This window comes from Myxocyprinus asiaticus, chromosome 45 (genome assembly GCF_019703515.2).
Source record: "Myxocyprinus asiaticus isolate MX2 ecotype Aquarium Trade chromosome 45, UBuf_Myxa_2, whole genome shotgun sequence".
NCBI lineage: Eukaryota > Metazoa > Chordata > Actinopteri > Cypriniformes > Catostomidae > Myxocyprinus > Myxocyprinus asiaticus.
This window is the reverse complement of record NC_059388.1, coordinates 29482110-29503812: the sequence shown is the minus strand read 5'-3', so window position 1 is coordinate 29503812 and position 21703 is coordinate 29482110. Positions and strand designations below refer to the sequence as shown.

Genomic DNA, 21703 nt, shown 5'->3' with positions numbered 1-21703 from the left:
TATAACTATAAATACTAGTATAATATATATAAAAACTTTAATACTAGTGTTCTATGTACTACAACTACAATACTAGCCAATAATATACTACAACTTTAATACTAGTGCGATATGTACTACAACTACAATACTAGCCTATAATATACTACAACTTCAGTACTAGTGTTCAACATACAACAACTACAGTACCTATAATATACTAAAATTTTAATACTAATGTTCTATGTACTACAACTACAATACTAGACTATTATACAGTATACTACAACTTTAAAACTAGTGTTATATGTACTACAACTACAATACTAGCCTATTATATACTACAATTTTAATACTAGTGTAGTATGTACTATAACTATAAATACTAGTATAATATATATAAAAACTTTAATACTAGTGTTCTATGTACTACAACTACAATACTAGCCAATAATATACTACAACTTTAATACTAGTGCGATATGTACTACAACTACAATACTAGCCTATAATATACTACAACTTCAATACTAGTGTTCTACATACTACAACTACAGTACCTATAATATACTAAAATTTTAATACTAATGTTCTATGTACTACAACTACAATACTAGACTATTATACAGTATACTACAACTTTAAAACTAGTGTTATATGTACTAAAACTACAATACTAGCCTATAATATACTACAACTTTAATACTAGTGTTCTATGTTCTACAACTACAATACTAGCCTATAATATACTACAACTTTAATACTAGTGTAATATGTACTACAACTACAATACTAGCCTATTATATACTACAACTATAATACTAGTGTTCTATGTACTACAACTACAATACTAGCCTATAATATACTACAACTTCAATACTAGTGTTCTATGTACTACAACTACAGTACCTATAATATACTAAAATTTTAATACTAATGTTCTGTGTACTACAACTACAATACTAGACTATTATACAGTATACTACAACTTTAAAACTAGTGTTATATGTACTAAAACTACAATACTAGCCTATAATATACTACAACTTTAATACTAGTGTTCTATGTACTACAACTACAATACTAGCCTATTATATACTACAAATATAATACTAGTGTAGTATGTACAATACTATAAATACTAGCATAATATATATACTACAACATTAATATTAGTGCACTATGTACTACAACTAAAATACTAGCCTATTATATACTACAACTATAATACTAGTGTAGTATGTACTATAACTATAAATACTAGCATAAAATATACAAAACTTTAATACTAGTGTACTATGTACTACAACTACAATACTAGCCTATTATATTCTACAATTTTAATACTAGTGTAGTATGTACTATAACTATAAATACTAGTATAATATATACGAAAACTTTAATACTAATGTACTATGTACTACAACTACAATACTAGCCTATTATATACTACAACTATAATACTAGTGTTCTATGTACTACAACTACAATACTAACCTATAATATACTACAACTTTTATACTAGTGTAATATGTACTACCACTACAATACTAGCCTATTATAAAGTATACTACAAATTTAATACTAGTGCACTATGTACTACAACTACAATACTAGCCTATTATATACTACAACTATAATACTAGTGTTCTATGTACTACAACTACAATACTAACCTATAATATACTACAACTTTAATACTAGTGTACTATGTACTACAACTACAATACTAACCTATAATATACTACAACTTTAATACTAGTGTTCTATGTACTATAACTACAATACTAGCCTTGTTCTTTTTTGCTTGCAGATGAAGGCAATATCACACAAAATTGCTCTAAATCTAAAGCTACTCCATAATGCAGCTTCTAGTCCACTCTGGCAAGTTCAATCAGGTGAAACCTGGAGATTGCGCAGAATTTGGTCTTCTGATGAACATACCAGCAGACACAGAAAACCAGAGCAAGGTGGATCTGACTTCAAAGTGAGATTTCTGTACATTAAGTGCATGTCACAGGATGAAAAAAGCAAACCAGATGGTCAGAGAGCCTTTTAACAAAAGCCAAGCATGAGGGTACGGTGAGTAAACAAAAAGTGAATGCATCCTTTATCATCCACAGCATTGTGCTCCAGAAACATTCTGCTGTCTTCAACAACACTTTAAACCATTATGTCTCCTCTGATGTCTGACAAGACTAGTGCTCTCATGTTTGAGGAGATCAGTGACTGCGGTAAGAGCACATGATCTGTTTGAGTTCAAAAGTGTGAAGTACAAAACAAAGTTCCATTGTTCAGCTAATAACGTCAGGCCTGTACTCATTGAAAAACTTGAACAATTTCAGTATTATCTAGGGAGATGAAGCCATTTCTTCATCTTTGTCACAAAAGCACATGGGAATTCATATCTGCATTCTCATCTCTCTTTTTTAATAAAACACAAGTAACGCAGACAAGTGAATTTGCATTAAACTACAATACCAACTCATCCCCAGGCAGTGTAGATGGTTCTTCATTTGTAGAGTTTCTTCATTTTGCCAACTGCTTTAAATTCAGGAGTGTTTAGTCTCACCAACACTGACAAATCCCTGTCAGAAAATGTCTTGGGTGTAACATCAAATCTCTGTATTAAAATAACTTGTCTTCATGTTGGTATCAGTCCTTTTTTAGTGCTAAAAACCACGGGTAAGAATTGCAACACGTGAGCTGAAAGTGTCATAGAAAGTGTCATAGAAGCACCACAAAATTACGTGGTTGCTTCAGCACTTGCGTTTTTCACCACAATTCAGATTCAAAGTAATGTCCAGCATCATCCAATCACTGCCAACTATGTTAAAATAAAATGATACATTATAAATTCTGAATTGATGTACTGATTATCATTGTCTCATGTCTGCCAAACATGTTGAGTGATTCAAACATCATCTGCAGCCTGAAACTGAACTTTCGGAGTGAATGCACTTAACTGCATAGAGAGCTATAGGATGCACTCTTGCTCCCTATTTAGTGAACGACTTAACCTCCAGTGTGCTGTCTGTCTGCACTGATCTAAGAACAGTTTGAAATGCACGTTGTTTTATCCTAACTCCATATAAAGCCTCTGAAAGCAACATTTTTCAGCTTTTGGATGAACCCATTGATTCTTTCATTGATGTTAATGAAAAGAACCGTATTGTACAGTGATAACAAAATAAAATATAGCACAATTTATATTCAAATGAAGCGAAATGACCCACAGATATGTTAATGTTAAAAGTTATACAAAATAACTAACATATTTTTTAAACTTATGAGTGAATAATGTCCCAAACTCCAAGTATGTGGACATCATGTTTATGAGTGCGCTGATGCGCTAAAAATGAATGTATTTTTTTAAGCGGCATATCAAATGAAACATGAGATGGCATACTTACACCCAAACAGGTTTCGATTAAAACAACTTACAGATTTCTTACCAGAGGCACTTTTGTTGGCTCTGCGCCCATAAAAGCTATTCACAAAAATCGACGCCATATTGTTGTGTCACGTGACTCGGTGCGGTTTAAGTTTAACATTTAAATGACAGTCTAGAGTGTTGTGAACAGTATTCTGTCAGTTTAAATCAATTTAAATTATGCGTTGCATACAGCAAAGACAAAATACAATGTACATGCATGTGGACGTGGGGTCGCACAAAGTTAAGGGTGAAAAAAGGGCCATGAAGATCACTCCTTGAGAATTGGGATTATGACATCCACATCTGAAAAAGAAATCAATACATAAAGCCATGCACAAACTCCCATCTCCCTTATCTCAATATATTCATGTTGTCTTCTCACCCTCCGTGACTTTGAATATTAGAGGACAGCCTGCGAGATGACATGATGGAAAAAATAACTAAATAAGGACACCATAAACACCGTCTGACATGAAAATCCCCACAATCAGGCACTTGAAGCCACAGGCGGGTGATGGCTCCTGAAAAACAGCACCACAATTTTCTCACTGCCAAATGTCAACTCTAATGCTTATGTCCCGCATTTAGGGGCATTGTTGCAAAGCATTTTTGCTTCTTTATTGTCTTGCCTCAAACAGACTGCACTCCAGTCAAACCCAAAAATGGTCTTTCACTTACACAAAAAAAAAAAAAAAAAAAAAAAAACCCTGTACACTTACGGCAGGTAGAATTGTTGTTTCAAATATTTATGGACTCATTCCTGTAGACAGCGATGGGTAATACTGCCGTAAGGCTATCAGCGGTTCAGTGATCTCTACACAGGAGAGACATTAGATACAACACTCAAAGAATATGAGAAATGCTATACCTTCCGACATCAGTTTTCAGTTTTTAAAGCCACAATGCAAGGGTGTTGCACTGTAGATGGTTGACCCGAAACTGCTATGCGCCCTTTAAGAGTGCAGTAGCATTTAAATTACCTCAAATCAAAAACACATAGATTAAAACCCAAAATTTTTTAAACATTTTGTGGAGTCTGTAATACTTAGGTTTAGATATTTGTTCAAACCCCTAACCCCAAGTATGAGCAAGAGTAATAGTGATGCTTTTCTTAGCAAACATAACCAATTAAGCCATTGACTGTCAGCATCAATACGTCTAATGATGGCAGACAGTGAACCAGCCCATGAAATGGCAGGCTTGTTTGTAAAGAAGTTGCTGATAGTGTCTTGTTAGGTCAATGAGTAAGTAAACAAGGGCTGATAGTTGCCATTTTTTCCTATCACAATAATTTCCGCCATCTGATGAACACAGGTGTCACCCAAGCAAACACAAACATAAGCGTACTCATGTCAAGAACACTCGAGCTCAGTGCGCCCTTCGCTGATGCTGTTAATGAGAAGTAGGCGGGGTCGTGACCTTTGCATCATCAACATGGAATACAATCTTCTGCTGTGGAATCAATCACAAGGCCGGTGTCATGGTGACATGGATCATGGAGATGTTGTAATTAAAGCAAGCTGATTGCTTGTAAAGAGGAGTGCGCTTATGAGTAGATAGAGCAGAGAGGACGCTTGGGAAATAAATTCATAGGCCTGTTTAGTGCCACTGTGCACAGTGGATTAAATAGAAAGCAAATATCCAACAAGATATACACTATGTTCTGTTTCTTTTTCGACCAGCCCAACATAGCAAGTTTGGAATGGCATAGGGATATTTGGAAAACTTGTTTGAAAACAGTGGAATTTTTGCAGTTCTGTTTGGTGATGCTAGTGTCGCAGAAGTTACACACTGCATCTTTACACATAACACACTCGCATTCACATTGTGTGCAGATTCATATGCATTCATTCATGCAGACGTGTACAAACACGCACATGTTCGCTCAACAGCAATGATTCATTGCTGTGTATCCAAGCGTCACTGAAATGCAGCTGACAAAATTTGCTGACAAAAAATGCCTCATGCATCTGCTAATGTTGTGCCACTATAAACTCCATCACAGGCTGACATCACAATCTATTGTGACCACTACACTGCCTCTGACTTCTCATCCGAAATAATACACTAAAAATCCAGGTGAGATCCCAGGAGACAGATCGGCCAGCTGATGCTACCGACTCATTCAAAACAAAGCTTCCCTTGAATTATTTCCAGGTCTCAACCTACATATATCGAAATCCTGATTCCCTTGTTTCCTATAGTTGCTGTAATATCCCTTCAATGGAATGCTGATAATATGGGCACAAGGTTTTCAATACCAAGATCTACTGTAAAATTGCATTCCATTCAACTTGGAAAGTCAGAACTTACAACTACCTACTATGGCCAAAAATGGCAAAATTATACAAGTATAGTACCATGTCCAAAAAACATAATATAAAATGGCATTGTTATGGTATCCATAAAAAAATAAATAAAAAAAACATGATAATACCATGGTATTTGTCCAAAGAAACATGACCTTACTAGGGTAACGCATCCAAAAAGCCACCACCATTGTGTCCTTGAGCAAGGCACTTAACTCCAAGGACACTGTAAGTCGCTTTGGATAAAAGAATCTGCCAAATGCATAAATGTAAATGTGAATGTAAATGTTAAAAACATGATAATAATATACTAATGTCCAAAAACATGGCAATACCTTGATACTTGTCCTAAAAACATGGTTTTACCATGGTACAATATCAAAAGAAATGCTGTTACCATGGCAAATGTTTGAAAAACATGGTATTGTCTTGGTACCATGTCCAAAAAACATAGTAATATTATGGTAGAAAGTCCAAAACAATGGAAATACCATGTTTTGTGGATGTGTTACCATGGTGATACCATGTTTTTTGTACATGTGCCATGGTAATTGTGACACGGCAGGTGAGGAATGAGGATCTAAACGCAGCTTTATTAACAAGAAGATAAACAAAGAAACTCAGAAGATAAAAAACAAAACAAGGGAAACCAAGCACAGAACATGACAACACATGTAAAGACTAACAAAGAAACCAGGGGAAACAAGGGCTTAAATTCAAATGGGCGAACAAGGAAATGAGGAACACCTGGGGAAAACAATCAGGGGAAAACCAATCATGAAATGAAACTACAAAGGACTACAAAATTAACAGGAAACAGGAACGGAGAACTAAACAAGAATTTCAAAATAAAAGTCTAAGCAAAAACACAGGGAATACGTGACAGAGCCCCCCCTTTAAGGAGCGGATTCCAGATGCTCCAAAAACAAAACAAAAAAACAAATTGTCCATGGGGTGTGGGGGAAAACAGGTAGTTCAGGGGGGCACAAGGGGCAAGGGGAGCAGAGGAACAAGGCAAAATCAGGGAGGTTTGGAACCAAGGCAGAGCTGGAGGGATGGAGAGCCAGGGCGACGCTGCAGGCTCGGAGGACCAAGTAGACCAGAGCAGATCAGGCGGACAGCCAGGAGACCAAGGAGACCAGAGCAGATCAGGTGGACGGCCAGGTGACCAGGGAGACCAGAGCAGATCAGGCAGATGGCCAGGAGACCAAGGAAACCAGAGCAGATCAGGCGGACAGCCAGGAGACCAGGGAGACCAGAGCAGATCAGGTGGATGGCCAGTAGACCAGGGAGACCAGAGCAGATCAGGCGGAAGGCCAGGAGACCAGGGAGACCAGAGCAGGACAGGTGGATGGCCAGGAGACCAAGGAGATGACCTCAAGTTGAGAACTAGGTCAGGAGTCCTGGGAGGCAGCCACAGGGCCGAGACAGGGTCAGGAGGCCTAGGAGGTGGCCGCAGGGCCAAGACAGGGTCAGGAGGTCTGGGAGGTGGCCGCAGGACAGGGACTGGGTCAGGCGGCGGAGCTGCTGTAGGAGTCACTACTGGTAAGGTGGACGGAACCGCTGGAGGAGGAGTCTCTGGGGGAGCGGGCGGAACCGTGGGAGGAATAGACTCTGGGGGAGCGGGAGGAGCCATGGAAGGCGGAGCCATGGGAGGCTCGAAACAAAGAGTCCTGGATGACTGTGAAACAACCTCCGTGGTTGCGAACGTAGGAAGAGACTCGGGAATGAACTCAGTGGTCGTGTACATGGAAAGGGACTTGGGAACAGAAGCCTCTCTTCTTCTCCTCCTCCTCCGGATGGCCCAAGTTGGCAACGCTGGCTCTGGGAAGGACGAGGCTGGCAATGCTGGCTCTGGGACTGAAGAGGCTTCCCGCTCGTTGGCCGTGGCGGGCATGGGCGCTGGCTCGTTGGTCGTGGCAGGCATGGGCACTGGCTCGTTGGCCATGGCAGGCGTGGGCAATTTGTGATGTAGGTTCTTCATGGCCCAACGCACAGACAACAGTGGCAGATCATTCAACTTGGAGACAGGGGCCATGGTAGGCCTGGAGACAGGGGCCGAAGATGCAGGTTTTGGCCCGGGGTTCCCGCCATAATCCACTGTATATGGGGAACCGCAAAGTTCCAGAGCCTTCTCCACATATTCGCCAAGCATCCAGTAAGGATCAGCCGGAGGCATCAGTTCCCTCAGTGCACTATTCAGACCTGACCGGAAGAAAACTACCAGAGAGCTGTCTGGATAGTGCACTACATTTGCCAGCTCTAAAAACTCACGGACGAGATCCTCAACTGGATGGTCCCCTTACAATTGTGATGAGAAGAATAGAATCTCAGAATGCTTTTCTGAGATGCGGGTTGGCGTTGTTTTGGTGGCATGAGGGGGACTTACACAATATTAGGCAGATGGTTTTAATGTTGTGGTTGATTGGTGTATGGTACCATGTCCAAACAGCATGGTATGATCATGATACCATTAAAAAATTTTAACATTTTACCATGTCCAAAAACTTGTGATACCATGGTACAATCACATGGTTTTACCATAGTAACATGTCCAAAAATATGGTAATACCTTGGAACCATGTCCAGAAAACATGAAATTTCCATGGTAACTGTACAAAAACATGGTATTACCATGATAAAATCCCCCCAAAAACATGGTAATACCATGGTAACATCTAAAAGAAAAAACATGGTTTTATGGTACAATTTCCAAACAGCATGGTAATACCATGGTACTTGTCTCATAAAAACATGGCATTACCATGGTAAAATGTCCAAAAACATTGTATTACCATGGTACACTTTCTAAAAACATGGTATTACCATGTTACAATGCCCAAAGAACAAGGTATTACCATGGTACTATGTTAAAAAAACATGGTTTTCCCATAGTAACGTCTAAAAAAACATGGTAATACTATGATAAGACATCCAAAAACCACAGAATTAGCCAGGTACCATGTACAAATAGCAACAGAATGCCACTTGAAGTAAGACTTCAAACTTGGAAACTCGTGCGGAATTCCACAACATAATTTCACAGGGGTCTGGGTGTGTGATGTTTCGCAAACATGGCGGCATCCAGGGAGATGTGCACAGTCAATGTTTATCAGTTACTTTTAAGCAAATAAAAGGCATCAATGATTCCAAGTTAAACAATAATAAAACCTGTTTAGCAAATGTTAGACTTCTTTGTTGACAACTGAACACCTGCAAAGCCAACGGTAGCATTACGGATCTGTTTCTTTATACATCAAAGGCAAGTGTTGGGCAATGAAACTCCTTGATGAAATTTGGAAATATGAAGTCTGAATATCCCACATCTGTCTTTGGATGTAACGCAGAAAAAGCTACACTATTGTTAGATGCATTGCATGTGTTTAGCAAGGCAGCAATATCGTCGGCTCACAGGCGTGCTGTTTTCAGCATGAGGAAAGCAAAATGCAATGATTTGATTTGGTGTTTGAACAAACAATTGTGAAGGAAATAGAAAGATATTGTCCGCTTTGCTGATAGCACTGTTGTGTTTGTGTGCTAAGAAAATCATCAGTGCAATACTCCTACCACAAATGACTGATATGTCACAAAATGTGAGCAGTTGAAGTGTGTGTGATGGTGCCATAATTATTTTCATTATGTCAGGCACATTCTCTGTCAGACGTAGCGGAAGCTTCTTTAAATGAAAGCAGAGCAATGCAATGCCACAAGAACCTTGGCACAAATTTCTGAGCTTACGCTCACACACAAATATATGCAAACACCCACACACACATTAAAACCCTGTCACTCAAAATGGATTTCTCACAACTCTTCGCAGATTCGTTCTCTTTTAAACTGCAGATTTAATCAACCGTTTTATTAGTTCTCCCATGAGAGGGTTTTTCTTTATTTTTGAATTATTAAAGAGGACATAACAGACTTTCCTTGCTTGTTAAACACAAAATTTAACTAAAAAACTTTTAGTCCGTGTCTGTTAGCTTTGAGGTTATTCAGTATGTTAATATAGGCTAACCTTAAAAGTTGACAAAACTGACTTTTTGCAAATATTTGTTTTTAAAGTGTATAGTCTTTCTCTTAAGGGGAAAACATACCAAAAATATTGATGACTCTTGAATGCGAATATCCCTCCCCTAATTCCACTGCCACCAACAAACAATATACAGTAGCAAATCATGCTTTATGGCTGTCATGACAACTAAAGGCTATTGGTAATTTAAATAATAAAAATAGATGAGCCATTTGACATGTCCCGCCCCAACTTCCTGTTTCAATAGAGCACAACAGCTGGGTTCTGGAAGTAAAAATCTCATTTTATTTATTTTTTTATTTTTTATTCCATTTACGATAACTTAGAAACCTTTGAAGACAGCCCTATAATAAATTGTGTTTAATAGCAAAATTCCTGGTGAATAACTACACTACCCGCAATCTTGAAGAACTGAAGAACCAATCAGAGATCTGCGCCAAACGAAGTCCGCTAAAAGAGCTCTACAGCAACCGTCCACTCCCATGCACTGTGAATGACGCATTCAAGTCTCCCTACACTCTTTCAAACTACTTACATATTGGCTAATATATGGTTATATTTTACAATAACATTTATTGTTACTATACTTATAATCAACTAATTTAAATTATTAGTTTTATATATTAGTCTATTTCCCAAACAATTCTAAATGTGATATTGCGACGTTGACATTCATTTGTGATTCAGATGAAGAGGATAACCAAGCATAACAGAGTTTGTTTAGATATAAGGTTACATTTGTTAACATTAGTTAATGCATTAGGTATCATGAACTAACAATGAACAATTTATTTTGTACAGAATTTATTTATCTTTGTTAATGTTAATAAAACACAACTGTTCATTGTTAGTTCATAGTGCATTAACTAATGTTAACATATTAGGGCTGTCAATCGATCACATTTTTTAATCAAATTAATTGCATAAAAAATTACTGAGAAAGCCCCTCGAATAACAATGATTCAATATATAATGATTAAATAATTATACATAGTTATATTAATATTATAAATAAAATATATATTTAAAAACAATTATACAGGTAATTAAAATACATTACATTACTTTTGCACACAATCATTAAAAAGACAATGCAAAAAGTGGCTTTAGAATGCAATGTTGTTTATTTCCATATTACTGAACATAAGCCAATCACTGGTCTACAGTTCACAGCAATCCATTTTGCAATGGAATTCGTCAATCAGTCCGAGATTTATTATAAGGGCTTGTCTAATGATGCATCAATGTACACCTGTGTCAGACGGACGCTTTTGAAGCGTCTCGATTGCATCGCATCATAAACGTACTGTTTTTAGCTGGGCTGTGTCAAGTTAAACGAAGTTTGAAATTTAGAAAAACATGTCTTGAGGTCCCTGCATTCGGATTTGTACTCCATCGAGCTGTGTTTAAATGCAAGTACGCGTCCTCATCTTGTGTTGTCTGCTCTCGTGTAAGTGTGGTTTGTTCTCTGTATAAGCTGCACGTTGCCTATACAGCGAGTTTCGCTTACTGCCCCCTGGAGAAAACAGGTGGTACTACAAGCTTGAATTGCTCTGATATTATGAATCTTCCTTATTATGATCTGGGGACATGATTAATTGCGTACATTTTTTTAACACGTTATTTTTTTAGATAATAAATCGCAGCAAATTAACACGTTAAATCGAAAGCCCTATAAGATATACAACTTTTGATTTTAAAAATGTATTACTATATGTTGAAATTAACATTTAATAAATGCTGTAAAATATTGTTCATTGTTAGTTCATGTTAACAAATGGACCCTTATTATATAAAGTGTAAACCCAAGTCTTCAAGGCACAGTAGCAAAAACAGCCTGTTTAACTCTAAAATTCAGAGAGACCAGACTACAGATATCAATATAAGACTTATAAGCAAAGATTGCATATGCAGTTCATGTGTTAATGCCTATTTCTGCATACTTAGAGCTGCAATCACTGCTACACAATATTTTTTACTCAGCACAAATAATACATGGCAAGTAAAACAACTCATTGTCCCTCTGCTGACAGGTTGTTTAGGGAAAGTAAACTCAGTCTGTTAGCTGTGGGCAGTCTGGAGCAGATTGGCTCGGTTGAGGGGGTTGTTGGCAGTCTGGGTGCCTTTGGCTGTTGTATGGCATAGCATATGACATGTTTGTCATGAAGCGAATAGCATTATGCATTGAGTTATGCTGGAGTACTGTACTGAATGATTACCATATTCATATACCATTGTATTTGCACAGGCACTTCAAATAATAACATGGTATAACCACAGTGCATGTCCTAAAAACATGGTATTACTATGGTACCTGCCTAAACATAATGTAGCAGTATCATGGTACAGTTATTGGTATTTTTATGGTAGTTTAAGGATGTCAATATAGCAAAAAAAAAAAAAAAAAAAAAAACAGATACATGGTAATACTATGTTTTCCTTTTTTTTTAATTATTATTATTAACATGCTATTTTTGGACATGGAATCATGATAATACTGGGGTTTTGTTGTTGTTGTTGTTGTTGTTGTGGTAATATGAAACAGTAATGTTTTCAGATGATAACACAAAAGTAATCTGAATACCAAGTTATGGTATTACCAAGGTATTTCCAAAAATATTGTGGTGCTACCATGGTACAGTCATAGTATCAAATGATAATACCATGGTACTTTGATAAATAACATGGTGTTTCCATAGTACTTCAAGGATGCCCATAAAAATATACTATTACTTTAGTACCGCATCCAAAACTCAATGGTTTTACCATAGTACCATGTAAAAAAACAAAAAACAGAACATGATATTACCACAACATCATGTCCAAAATGTTTGAAAATTATCAAAGTAACATTTAAAAAAATAAATAAATAATAAAAATGATGTTTTTTTTATTTTATTATTATTATTATTATTTTTACATTTTTAAGATCACACTCACAAAGACCAATTTCTAGCCAATAAAAAATATTCAGAGCGGAGCATAACAACAAAGATTATATTCACTATAAATATTTTCATGACTTTTTAATAACTAATTTCTATGACCTCTCCAGGCCTGGAAATGACTGTGGGAACCCAGTGAAGTATTTAATTACCACAATTTCATACATATAAACTTATATATTGTATTTCTGTTTATTTACAAGATCTCTAATCTAACTCAAGTCTAGCCACAGTTTGATGACATTGCAGGATGCATTCTGTGCTGTTTGTTAATTGCTTTTCTACAGTATGTAAACATGTGCTTGTCTCGCTGCTTTTTCAGCTTCTCATTTTTTTAGGATGCCATGTCAAGTCAAAAATGTCAACTTTGCAAAGTTCAACTTTTAAGTGAGTGAAAAAGAGGTCTACTAGTTTTACCAGTATAACAGAGTCCACATGGACAACACAGCAAATAAATAACATTCACGGTCTTACAAGAAATAATTCCTCTAATTTTAAAAGTCTTCCCAGCATGTGGGTGTTTGAAAGTTTGTGTTTTGTAAGTAAAATTATATTGTTGACAATCACCATATCAATAGTTGATAGAAGGCACATTACTCAAAAAATGAGATAATTTATGAGTAGATAGATCGGCTCTGACCAACATATTGCATAAGTTGTTTGGTCTCTTATATACCAAACGAGGTGGTTTTTCAAAAAAAAAAAATTGAGGAGGGGGTCATTGTCGACAGTGTACCAGTGTTTCTGAATGATGCCTTCTATTTCTTTAGCCAGTGGTGAATATTGGTTAGAATAATTAACTCGTTGTTCTATTTTTCTAGATTTTTTTTACAAGATATTCTTGTTGTGACATGTTCTTGAAAAGATTCGCAGCAGATTGAATCTACTCCTCAGTGTAGGCTTGTTGTCTAAACCTATCTGACAGAATATCTGATTGATGCTGGTAGTCATCATCTCTACTACAGATCCTCCGGATACGGCTAAATTGAGAAATAGGTAAAGAACGTTTCAATGGAACAGGGTGGTAAGAAGACCCATGTAGTAATGTATTACGGTCAGTGGGTTTACGGTATAGACTTTTTTCAAGACCAGTCGCGGTATTGTTGACATACATCTAGAAAATTAATTATATCACGATGGAACGCCATAGTAAATTTTAATGCTCTACTGCTATTAATACTATTCGTTTTTGTTATAATTTCTCTTATCATGATTCACTATTATTTGTATTTATTTTTTTCCTTCTCTGGTTTGCATTTTTCATTGGTCTTCAGTTTGATCGTTTATTCTCTAAGTGCACGTTGAGGCATCACAACATGTTCTAGTGTTTATCTCTGGTTAATCGTGATGTATATTGACTGATTGTTCCGGGGTACATAAGGGCTGACCTTTGAATGCTTTTATTGTCTGATGAAGAGCCGTGGGCTCGAAGCATCACCATTAAAATAAATATTTCTCATTTTGGAGCCGTGGTGTGCCGAACTTCTCTCTTTTTCTGATGCCAGTTTGGTCGGGCACCCACATATTTTACCGTTGGGTGTGCGTGCTTTTGATTATATATATATATACAGTGCATCCGGAAAGTATTCACAGCGCTTCACTTTTCCCACATTTTGTTATGTTACAGCCTTATTCCAAAATGGATTAAATTCATTATTTTCCTCAACATTCTACAAACAATACCCCATAATGACAACGTAAAAGAAGTTTATTTGAAATCTTTGCAAATGTATTAAAAAAAAAAAAAAATAAATAAAATCACATACGTATTCACAACCTTTGCCATGACACTCAAAATTGAGCTCAGGTGCATCCTGTCTCCACTGATCATCCTTGATGTTTCTACAACTTGATTGGAGTCCACCTGTGGTAAATTCAGTTGATTGGACATGATTTGGAAAGGCACACACCTGTCTATATAAGGTCCCACAGTTAACAGTGCATATCAGAGCACAAACCAAGCCATGAAGTCCAAGGAATTGTCTGTAGACCTCCGAGACAGGACTGTATCAAGGCACAGATCTGGGGAAGGGTACAGAAAAATGTATGCAGCATTGAAGGTCCCAATGAGCACAGTGGCCTCCATCATCCGTAAATGGAAGAAGTTTGGAACCACCAGGACTCTTCCTAGAGCTGGCCACCTGGCCAAACTGAGCAATTGGGGGAGAAGGGCCTTAGTCAGGGAGGTGACCAAGAACCAGATGGTCACTCTGACAGAGCTCCAGCATTTCTCTGTGGAGAGAGGAGAACCTTCCAGAAGAACAACCATCTCTGCAGCACTCCACCAATCAGGCCTGTATGGTAGAGTGGCCAGACGGAAGCCACTCCTCAGTAAAAGGCACATGACCGCCCGCCTGGAGTTTGTCAAAAGGCACCTGAAGGACTCTCAGACCATGAGAAACAAAGATTGAACTCTTTGGCCTGAATGGCAAGCGTCATGTCTGGAGGAAACCAGGCACCGCTCATCAACTGGCCAATACCATCCCTACAGTGAAGCATGGTGGTGGCAGCATCATGTTGTGGGGATGTTTTTCAGCGGCAGGAACTGGGAGACTAGTCAGGATCGAGGGAAAGATGAATGCAGCAATGTACAGAGACATCCTTGATGAAAACCTGCTCCAGAGCGCTCTGGACCTCAGACTGGGGCAAAGGTTCATCTTCCAACAGGACAACGACCCTAAGCACACAGCCAAAATAACAAAGGAGTGGCTCTGGGACAACTCCGTGAATGTCCTTGAGTGGCCCAGCCAGAGCCCAGACTTGAACCCGATTGAACATCTCTGGAGAGATCTGAAAATGGCTGTGCACCGACGCTCCCCATCCAACCTGATGGAGCTTGAGAGGTCCTGCAAAGAAGAATGGGAGACACTGCCCAAAAATGTGTGCCAAGCTTGTAGCATCATACTCAAAAAGACTTGAGGCTGTAATTGGTGCCAAAGGTGTTTCAACAAAGTATTGAGCAAAGGCCGTGAATACTTATGTACATGTGATTTATTATTTTATTTTTTTTAATAAATTTGCAAAGATTTCAAACAAACTTCTTTCACGTTGTCATTATGGGGTATTTTTTGTAGAATTTTGAGGAAAATAATTTAATCCATTTTGGAATAAGGCTGTAACATAACAAAATGTGGAAAAAGTGAAGCGCTGTGAATACTTTCCGGATGCACTGTACACTTAAGTAAACATTTTTATAGCAGGAATGTTGGAATGGTAGATAATGGGATAGTTCACCTAAAAATTAAAATTCTCTCATCATTTACTCACCTTCATGCCATCCCAGATGTGTAAAAACTTTCTTTCTTCTGCTGAAGTCAAATCATGATTATTTAAAAAATATAAATAAATCTCCACTCAATGGATGAGAGACAGATCAATATTTAAGTCATTGGCTTTTTTACTATAAATTTCCACTTTCACATTCAGATGTGAAAGTGAAACTAAAAAGTGGCCACATGTGACTACAGATGTGAAAGTGGAGATTTATAGAAAAAAAAAACATTTAAATATTGATCTGTTTCTCAGATCAACCCACACCTATCATATCACTTCTAAAGACATATTTAACCACTGGAGTCAAATGGACTACTTTTTGCTACCTTTATTTGCTTTTTGGAGCTTCAAAGTTCTAGCCACCATTCCCTTACATTGTTTGGAACAACAGAGCTGAGATATTCTTCTAAAAAGCTTCATTTGTGTTCTGCAGAAGGAAGAAAGACATAGACATCTAGGATGGCATGAGGATGAGTAAATGATGAGAGAATGTTTATTTTGGGGTCAACTATCCCTTTTAGTAATTGTTTTAATCATAAGGGGTGTAACAGTTTGATTTTCTGATATAGATCGGTTCTGTTGTCACTGTGACTGTCAACTAACAAACACCATGAGTGTTCAACATCACATACACACACAGAGATGTGTTGAAAAACAAGAGCGATATATCCAAAAGTAGCACCAAAAGTCCTTCAGAGACAAGTCATAAAGATTGTTCACCCCCCTTAACGTTTTAGTAGATCACTGAAAAGCATTTGCGTGAAGGCCTCTCAACGCCGTCACTGCAGGAAAAACTGTTAAAACATGACGAGTACATATCTCTGATGAGCTATTCAAGAGATTGGACAGATTCACGGATTGGGGGCAAACTTGGCTTCAAAAAGCTCTTAAACTCCTTTAGCTTTTGTTGTCTCTTCCTCTTAAAACCCTTTCAGCAATGATTCTGTGGACACGACAATATGATTTTACAGAATATTGGAACAAACATCAACATCTGTTCAACATCTCCTACCAGTGCACTTTTTAAGGCTTCCTGGCCGTTTGCCGTGCATCCCCAACTTGCAGCCGAAGTTCTCCTCCCAGAATTCCGCAAACCACACGTTCCTTCTGTTGTTGGAGAGCGAGCGGCTACGGAAGTAGCGATCGAATGCTGAGAAGAAAGGTAAAGAGAAGGAGATAAGTATCTGAAAGAATGACACAAATTTCTGTCAGTAAAGTGGCAGAGTGAATCCTCTGCGGTATTCCTGTCCGGCTGTCTGTAACTAATCCATGTCCCAACAGACACAATTATGCAATGTGTTCTGACAAAAGTGCATTAATTGGTGGGTCTATTCCCGAGCTGTTGTCATATGATGACTTGAGAGATTTAGCTGTAGTTGCCACTACAGATACAGTTTTAAATGTCATACTATGTTGCTAAAGGTCAGCAATGCTTTGCCTGCCAGTACTAGCAGGTGGAAACAAATGTACTTTGAATCACTCTGAATCATTTAATCCACTTTTAATGAGAACTGCACTGTGTATCCACACCTAAACTGCAATGCAAGTCTTTGAGAAATCCTGTGAATCGATTTACTAAGGCTGTTGACGTTGAAGGGTTTTATGCAGGGAGCAAAATTCACTCTTTGCCACATCTACCAATGACAGATGAATTGAGAAAATGTATGGCTCAGTCGACAGGATTTGGTATATATACATACTGTACATGGTGTATTAAAAATGTGTACTCAGTTAAATAGGGCCACATTCAAAAATGGAGATGACTGTGAAAAAATAAGCCGTACATTTGCCCAGAGGGTTCTTTAAATAATATAATTATTTTAAAATATGAAAATTCCTCGCCTAATATTTGGTATTTGGTTGCAATATAATTTTTGCTTATTCCTGTTCAATATGTCTATAACACAAAATAATGTTTGATTGATTCTGACATTTATTTGTTATGGCATGACAGTGCTTTGACATTTCCTCGTACCCTCGACAGTGGCTCGTTTGGGCAGGATGGTGATGGCCCCCTCCGCCACTCTCTCCTGCTGAATCACTGGTGAGATCTTGGAGCCCCAGCTGTCAGACCCCACCCACAGGAAGTGACCCGTCTGATTGCTTTTCTTGGCGGCATCCAAGACTCGTCTGTAGATGAAAACAATGATGCAATAGCTTCAAAACACAAAGCACATGGTGTGAATCTAGCACATCCATTTCTCATGCTTGAGTGCTGTGCAGTATGTTATCCATTGAATGGCTCAAGTACTGATAAATGTACGTCAAGAGTAGCTGGCATATGTTTGTTGTAATCCATAGAATGATATTCAAATAAGCACACTAATTTAATCTTCACTCATATCAAAAACTCTGCTAGGATGAGAAGATCTTGTCCATTTGTTCTCTAGACTGTGGAAGACAAGTACCGTATTTTACGGAAATAAATTGAAACCTGAATATAGTAGGTCACACATAGTAAAACGGCACTACCGGATTATATTAATTACAACATATAAATGGCTTTGGACTAAAAGAACCTTTCAGATAAAAAAATAAATAAAATAAAAAAATGGGTGATTAATATGGGTATCACTTAGTAACTGTTGCTAAATCTGTAACACTTTCATACTAATGCTTCTTACTACAATTTTTAAATAATCTATGGATTAACCATGCAACAAGTTGTCCTTTATGCTATGGAGGGCTACATCCAAAATTTAACACTGGGCAAAGAAATGTTAATGAAGAGATTTGCTTCATATTCAAAGGAAATTAAAAAGAGACAAGCATATACACTATATTGCCAAAAGTATTCGCTCACCCATCCAAATAATTGAATTCAGGTGTTTCAATCACTTCCATGGCCACAGGTGTATAAAATGAAGCACCTAGGCATGCAGACTGCTTCTACAAACATTTGTGAAAGAATGGGCCGCTCTCAGGAGCTCAGTGAATTCCAGCGTGGTACTGTGATAAGATGCCACCTGTGCAAAGTGTCCAGTCGTGAAATTTCCTCGCTACTAAATATTCCACAGTCAACTGTCAGTGGTATTATAACAAAGTAGAAGCGATTGGGAATGACAGCAACTCAGCCACGAAGTGGTAGGTCACGTAAAATAAGAGAGCGGGGTCAGCGGAGGAGTCAATCGCTACAGACCTCCAAAGTTCATGTGGCCTTCAGATTAGCTCAAGAACAGTGCGTAGAGAGCTTCATGGAATGGGTTTCCATGGCCGAGCAGCTGCATCCAAGCCATACATCACCAAGTGCAATGCAAAGCGTCGGATGCAGTGGTGTAAAGCACGCCGCCACTGGACTCTAGAGCAGTGGAGACGCGTTCTCTGGAGTGACGAATCATGCTTCTCCATCTGGCAATCTGATGGACGAGTCTGGGTTTGGCGGTTGCCTGGAGAACGGTACTTGTCTGACTGCATTGTGCCAACTGTGAAGTTTGGTGGAGGGGGGATTATGGTGTGGGGTTGTTTTTCAGGAGCTGGGCTTGGCCCCTTAGTTCCAGTGAAAGGAACTCTGAATGCTTCAGCATACCAAGAGATTTTGGACAATTCCATGCTCCCAACTTTGTGGGAACAGTTTGGAGATGGCCCCTTCCTGTTCCAACATGACTGCACACCAGTGCACAAAGTAAGAACCATAAAGACATGGATGAGCGAGTTTGGTGTGGAAGAACTTGACTGGCCTGCACAGAGTCCTGTCCTCAACCCGATAGAGCACCTTTGGGATGAATTAGAGCGAAGACTGCGAGCAAGGCCTTCTCGTCCAACATCAGTGTCTGACCTCTGGAAGAATGGTCAAAAATTCCCATAAACACACTCCTAAACCTTGTGGAAAGCCTTCCCAGAAGAGTTGAAGCTGTTATAGCTGCAAAGGGTGGGCCGACGTCATATTAAACCCTATGGATTAAGAATGGGATGTCACTTAAGTTCATATGCGTCTAAAGGCAGATGAGCGAATACATTTGGCAATATAGTGTATATATATATATTTTATTTTTTTCCCCATTTTCTCCCCAATTTGGAATGCCCAATTCCCAATGCGCTCTAAGTCCTCGTCGTGGCATAGTGACTTGCCTCAATCAGGGTGGCGGAGAACGAATCTCAAGTTGCCTCCGTGTCTGAGACCGTCAATCCACGCATCTTATTACATGGCTTGTTGAGCGTGTTACCGTGGAGACATAGCGCGTGTGGAGGCTTCATGCTATTCTCCGCGGCATCCACGCACAACACACCACGTGCCCCACCGAGAGCGAGAACCACATTATAGCGACCACGAGGAGGTTACCCTATGTGACTCTACCCACCCTAGCGACCAGGCCAATTTGGTCACTCAGCACGCCCTGGATTCGAACTCATGACTCCAGGAGCATGTATTTATTTTTAATACATTTGTTTCACTGCAATACACATAATTGCTCAAATAATCATTTTTTTTTTAAATTCTGAAAATGTGTGATGGTTTGTATATATATATATATATATATATATATATATATATATATATATATATATATATATAGTTAGTTAGTTTTTAGTATAGTTTGAAAGTTCTGAAATTTGACTCTATATACTTCTTTTCCTGTTTTTTTTTATTATTATTTATTTATTTTTAGGAAAGAAACAAAACAATATGTAACAATAATGTTTTATTAAAATTTTCCAAACATAGCATTCCATGATATAAATACAGAAATGCACTAAAATATAACCAATGCAAGTGACATTAAATGATTCCCAAAGTGTAAGTGTGAGGTTGACTAATTGAAAGAACTAGTCCCCAGACATTGCATATTCATTGCAATGGGCATTAAATCTCTTAAACCCTCATCCTCCACAATATTAAACAATATTAATTTTCTGTTACAGCATTATTTTCTCTAAAGCTACTTTGAAACGATATGTGTTGTTGAATAGCGCTACACAAAAAAAAAAAAAAGAAAGAAAAAAAAAAAGACAACTTTTAGCGCTGAGACTGTCTACATAATGGTAGTTCATATGAATTGTCCGGTAAGACATAAGCGCAACAAAATGCCAGGGAAAAAATATCACCGACAAGGAATCACTGAACTGAATAAAATATCCGAATCTAATTTCAAAATGGTATATGTGTTAAAGGTGCACTTAGTAACTTTGTGTCATCTTGGACTTACACTGACCCCTAGTGGCTTGGATGCAGCATGATTTAAAATCAATAGTTTTCAGGTTCAGATGCCATTGTATAAATTTAGTATTCACAGTCAGCCATGATAATTTTAATCAATGAGTGAAAGTGTCAAATAACAGGGCGGTTACTGAGATTATGAGAGTAGTATTCAGCTGGTCATGTGATTCTAACATGGCAGCCCCCATGTGCGGACCCTCTCCATGTGGAATAAAACAGCTTTTATAAGGTTACTGATATGACTGGAGTCTTCATTTTAATGTGAGTGCTCATGATTCTATACATACATTGCAAAATTACAATTCATGTCTTTAGGAGTTAAACTTTTTAATCAGGAAAAAAAATTACTGAGTGCACCTTTAAAGAAAAATGAATGTGTTAAACATTTTAAATTCAAACAAAACTGCTAAGAATATCATGAATAAATCTTTGTTTAAATCGGTCACCTTTAGAAGATCAGGAAATGTTGCGAGTCAGATTCAAACTTGCATCGCTTGCATGAGCACAACGGCTCTAAGTGTGCATGTTCGATAACAGCTAGACCGCGTCTTCAGTAAAAGTTTTGTAGTCCAAGGG

At 37.9% G+C, this 21703-nt stretch overlaps 1 protein-coding gene across 4 annotated transcripts in view; it reads right to left on the bottom strand.

The window, feature by feature from the left end:
- LOC127435277 (metabotropic glutamate receptor 8-like) overlaps positions 1–21703 on the bottom strand; it is a 268255-nt gene that overhangs the window by 76141 nt on the left and 170411 nt on the right. For all 4 annotated transcript variants that reach the window (XR_007896164.1, XM_051688613.1, XM_051688614.1 and 1 more), the window contains exons 5-6: positions 17948–18102; positions 16985–17122 (exon numbers count right to left, since the gene is read on the bottom strand). Coding sequence is in view for 3 of the 4 variants with exons in the window: in XM_051688613.1 (XP_051544573.1) it covers positions 16985–17122; positions 17948–18102 (293 nt within the window). In the remaining variant the exon portion in view is untranslated. The remainder of the gene's footprint in view (positions 1–16984; positions 17123–17947; positions 18103–21703) is intronic.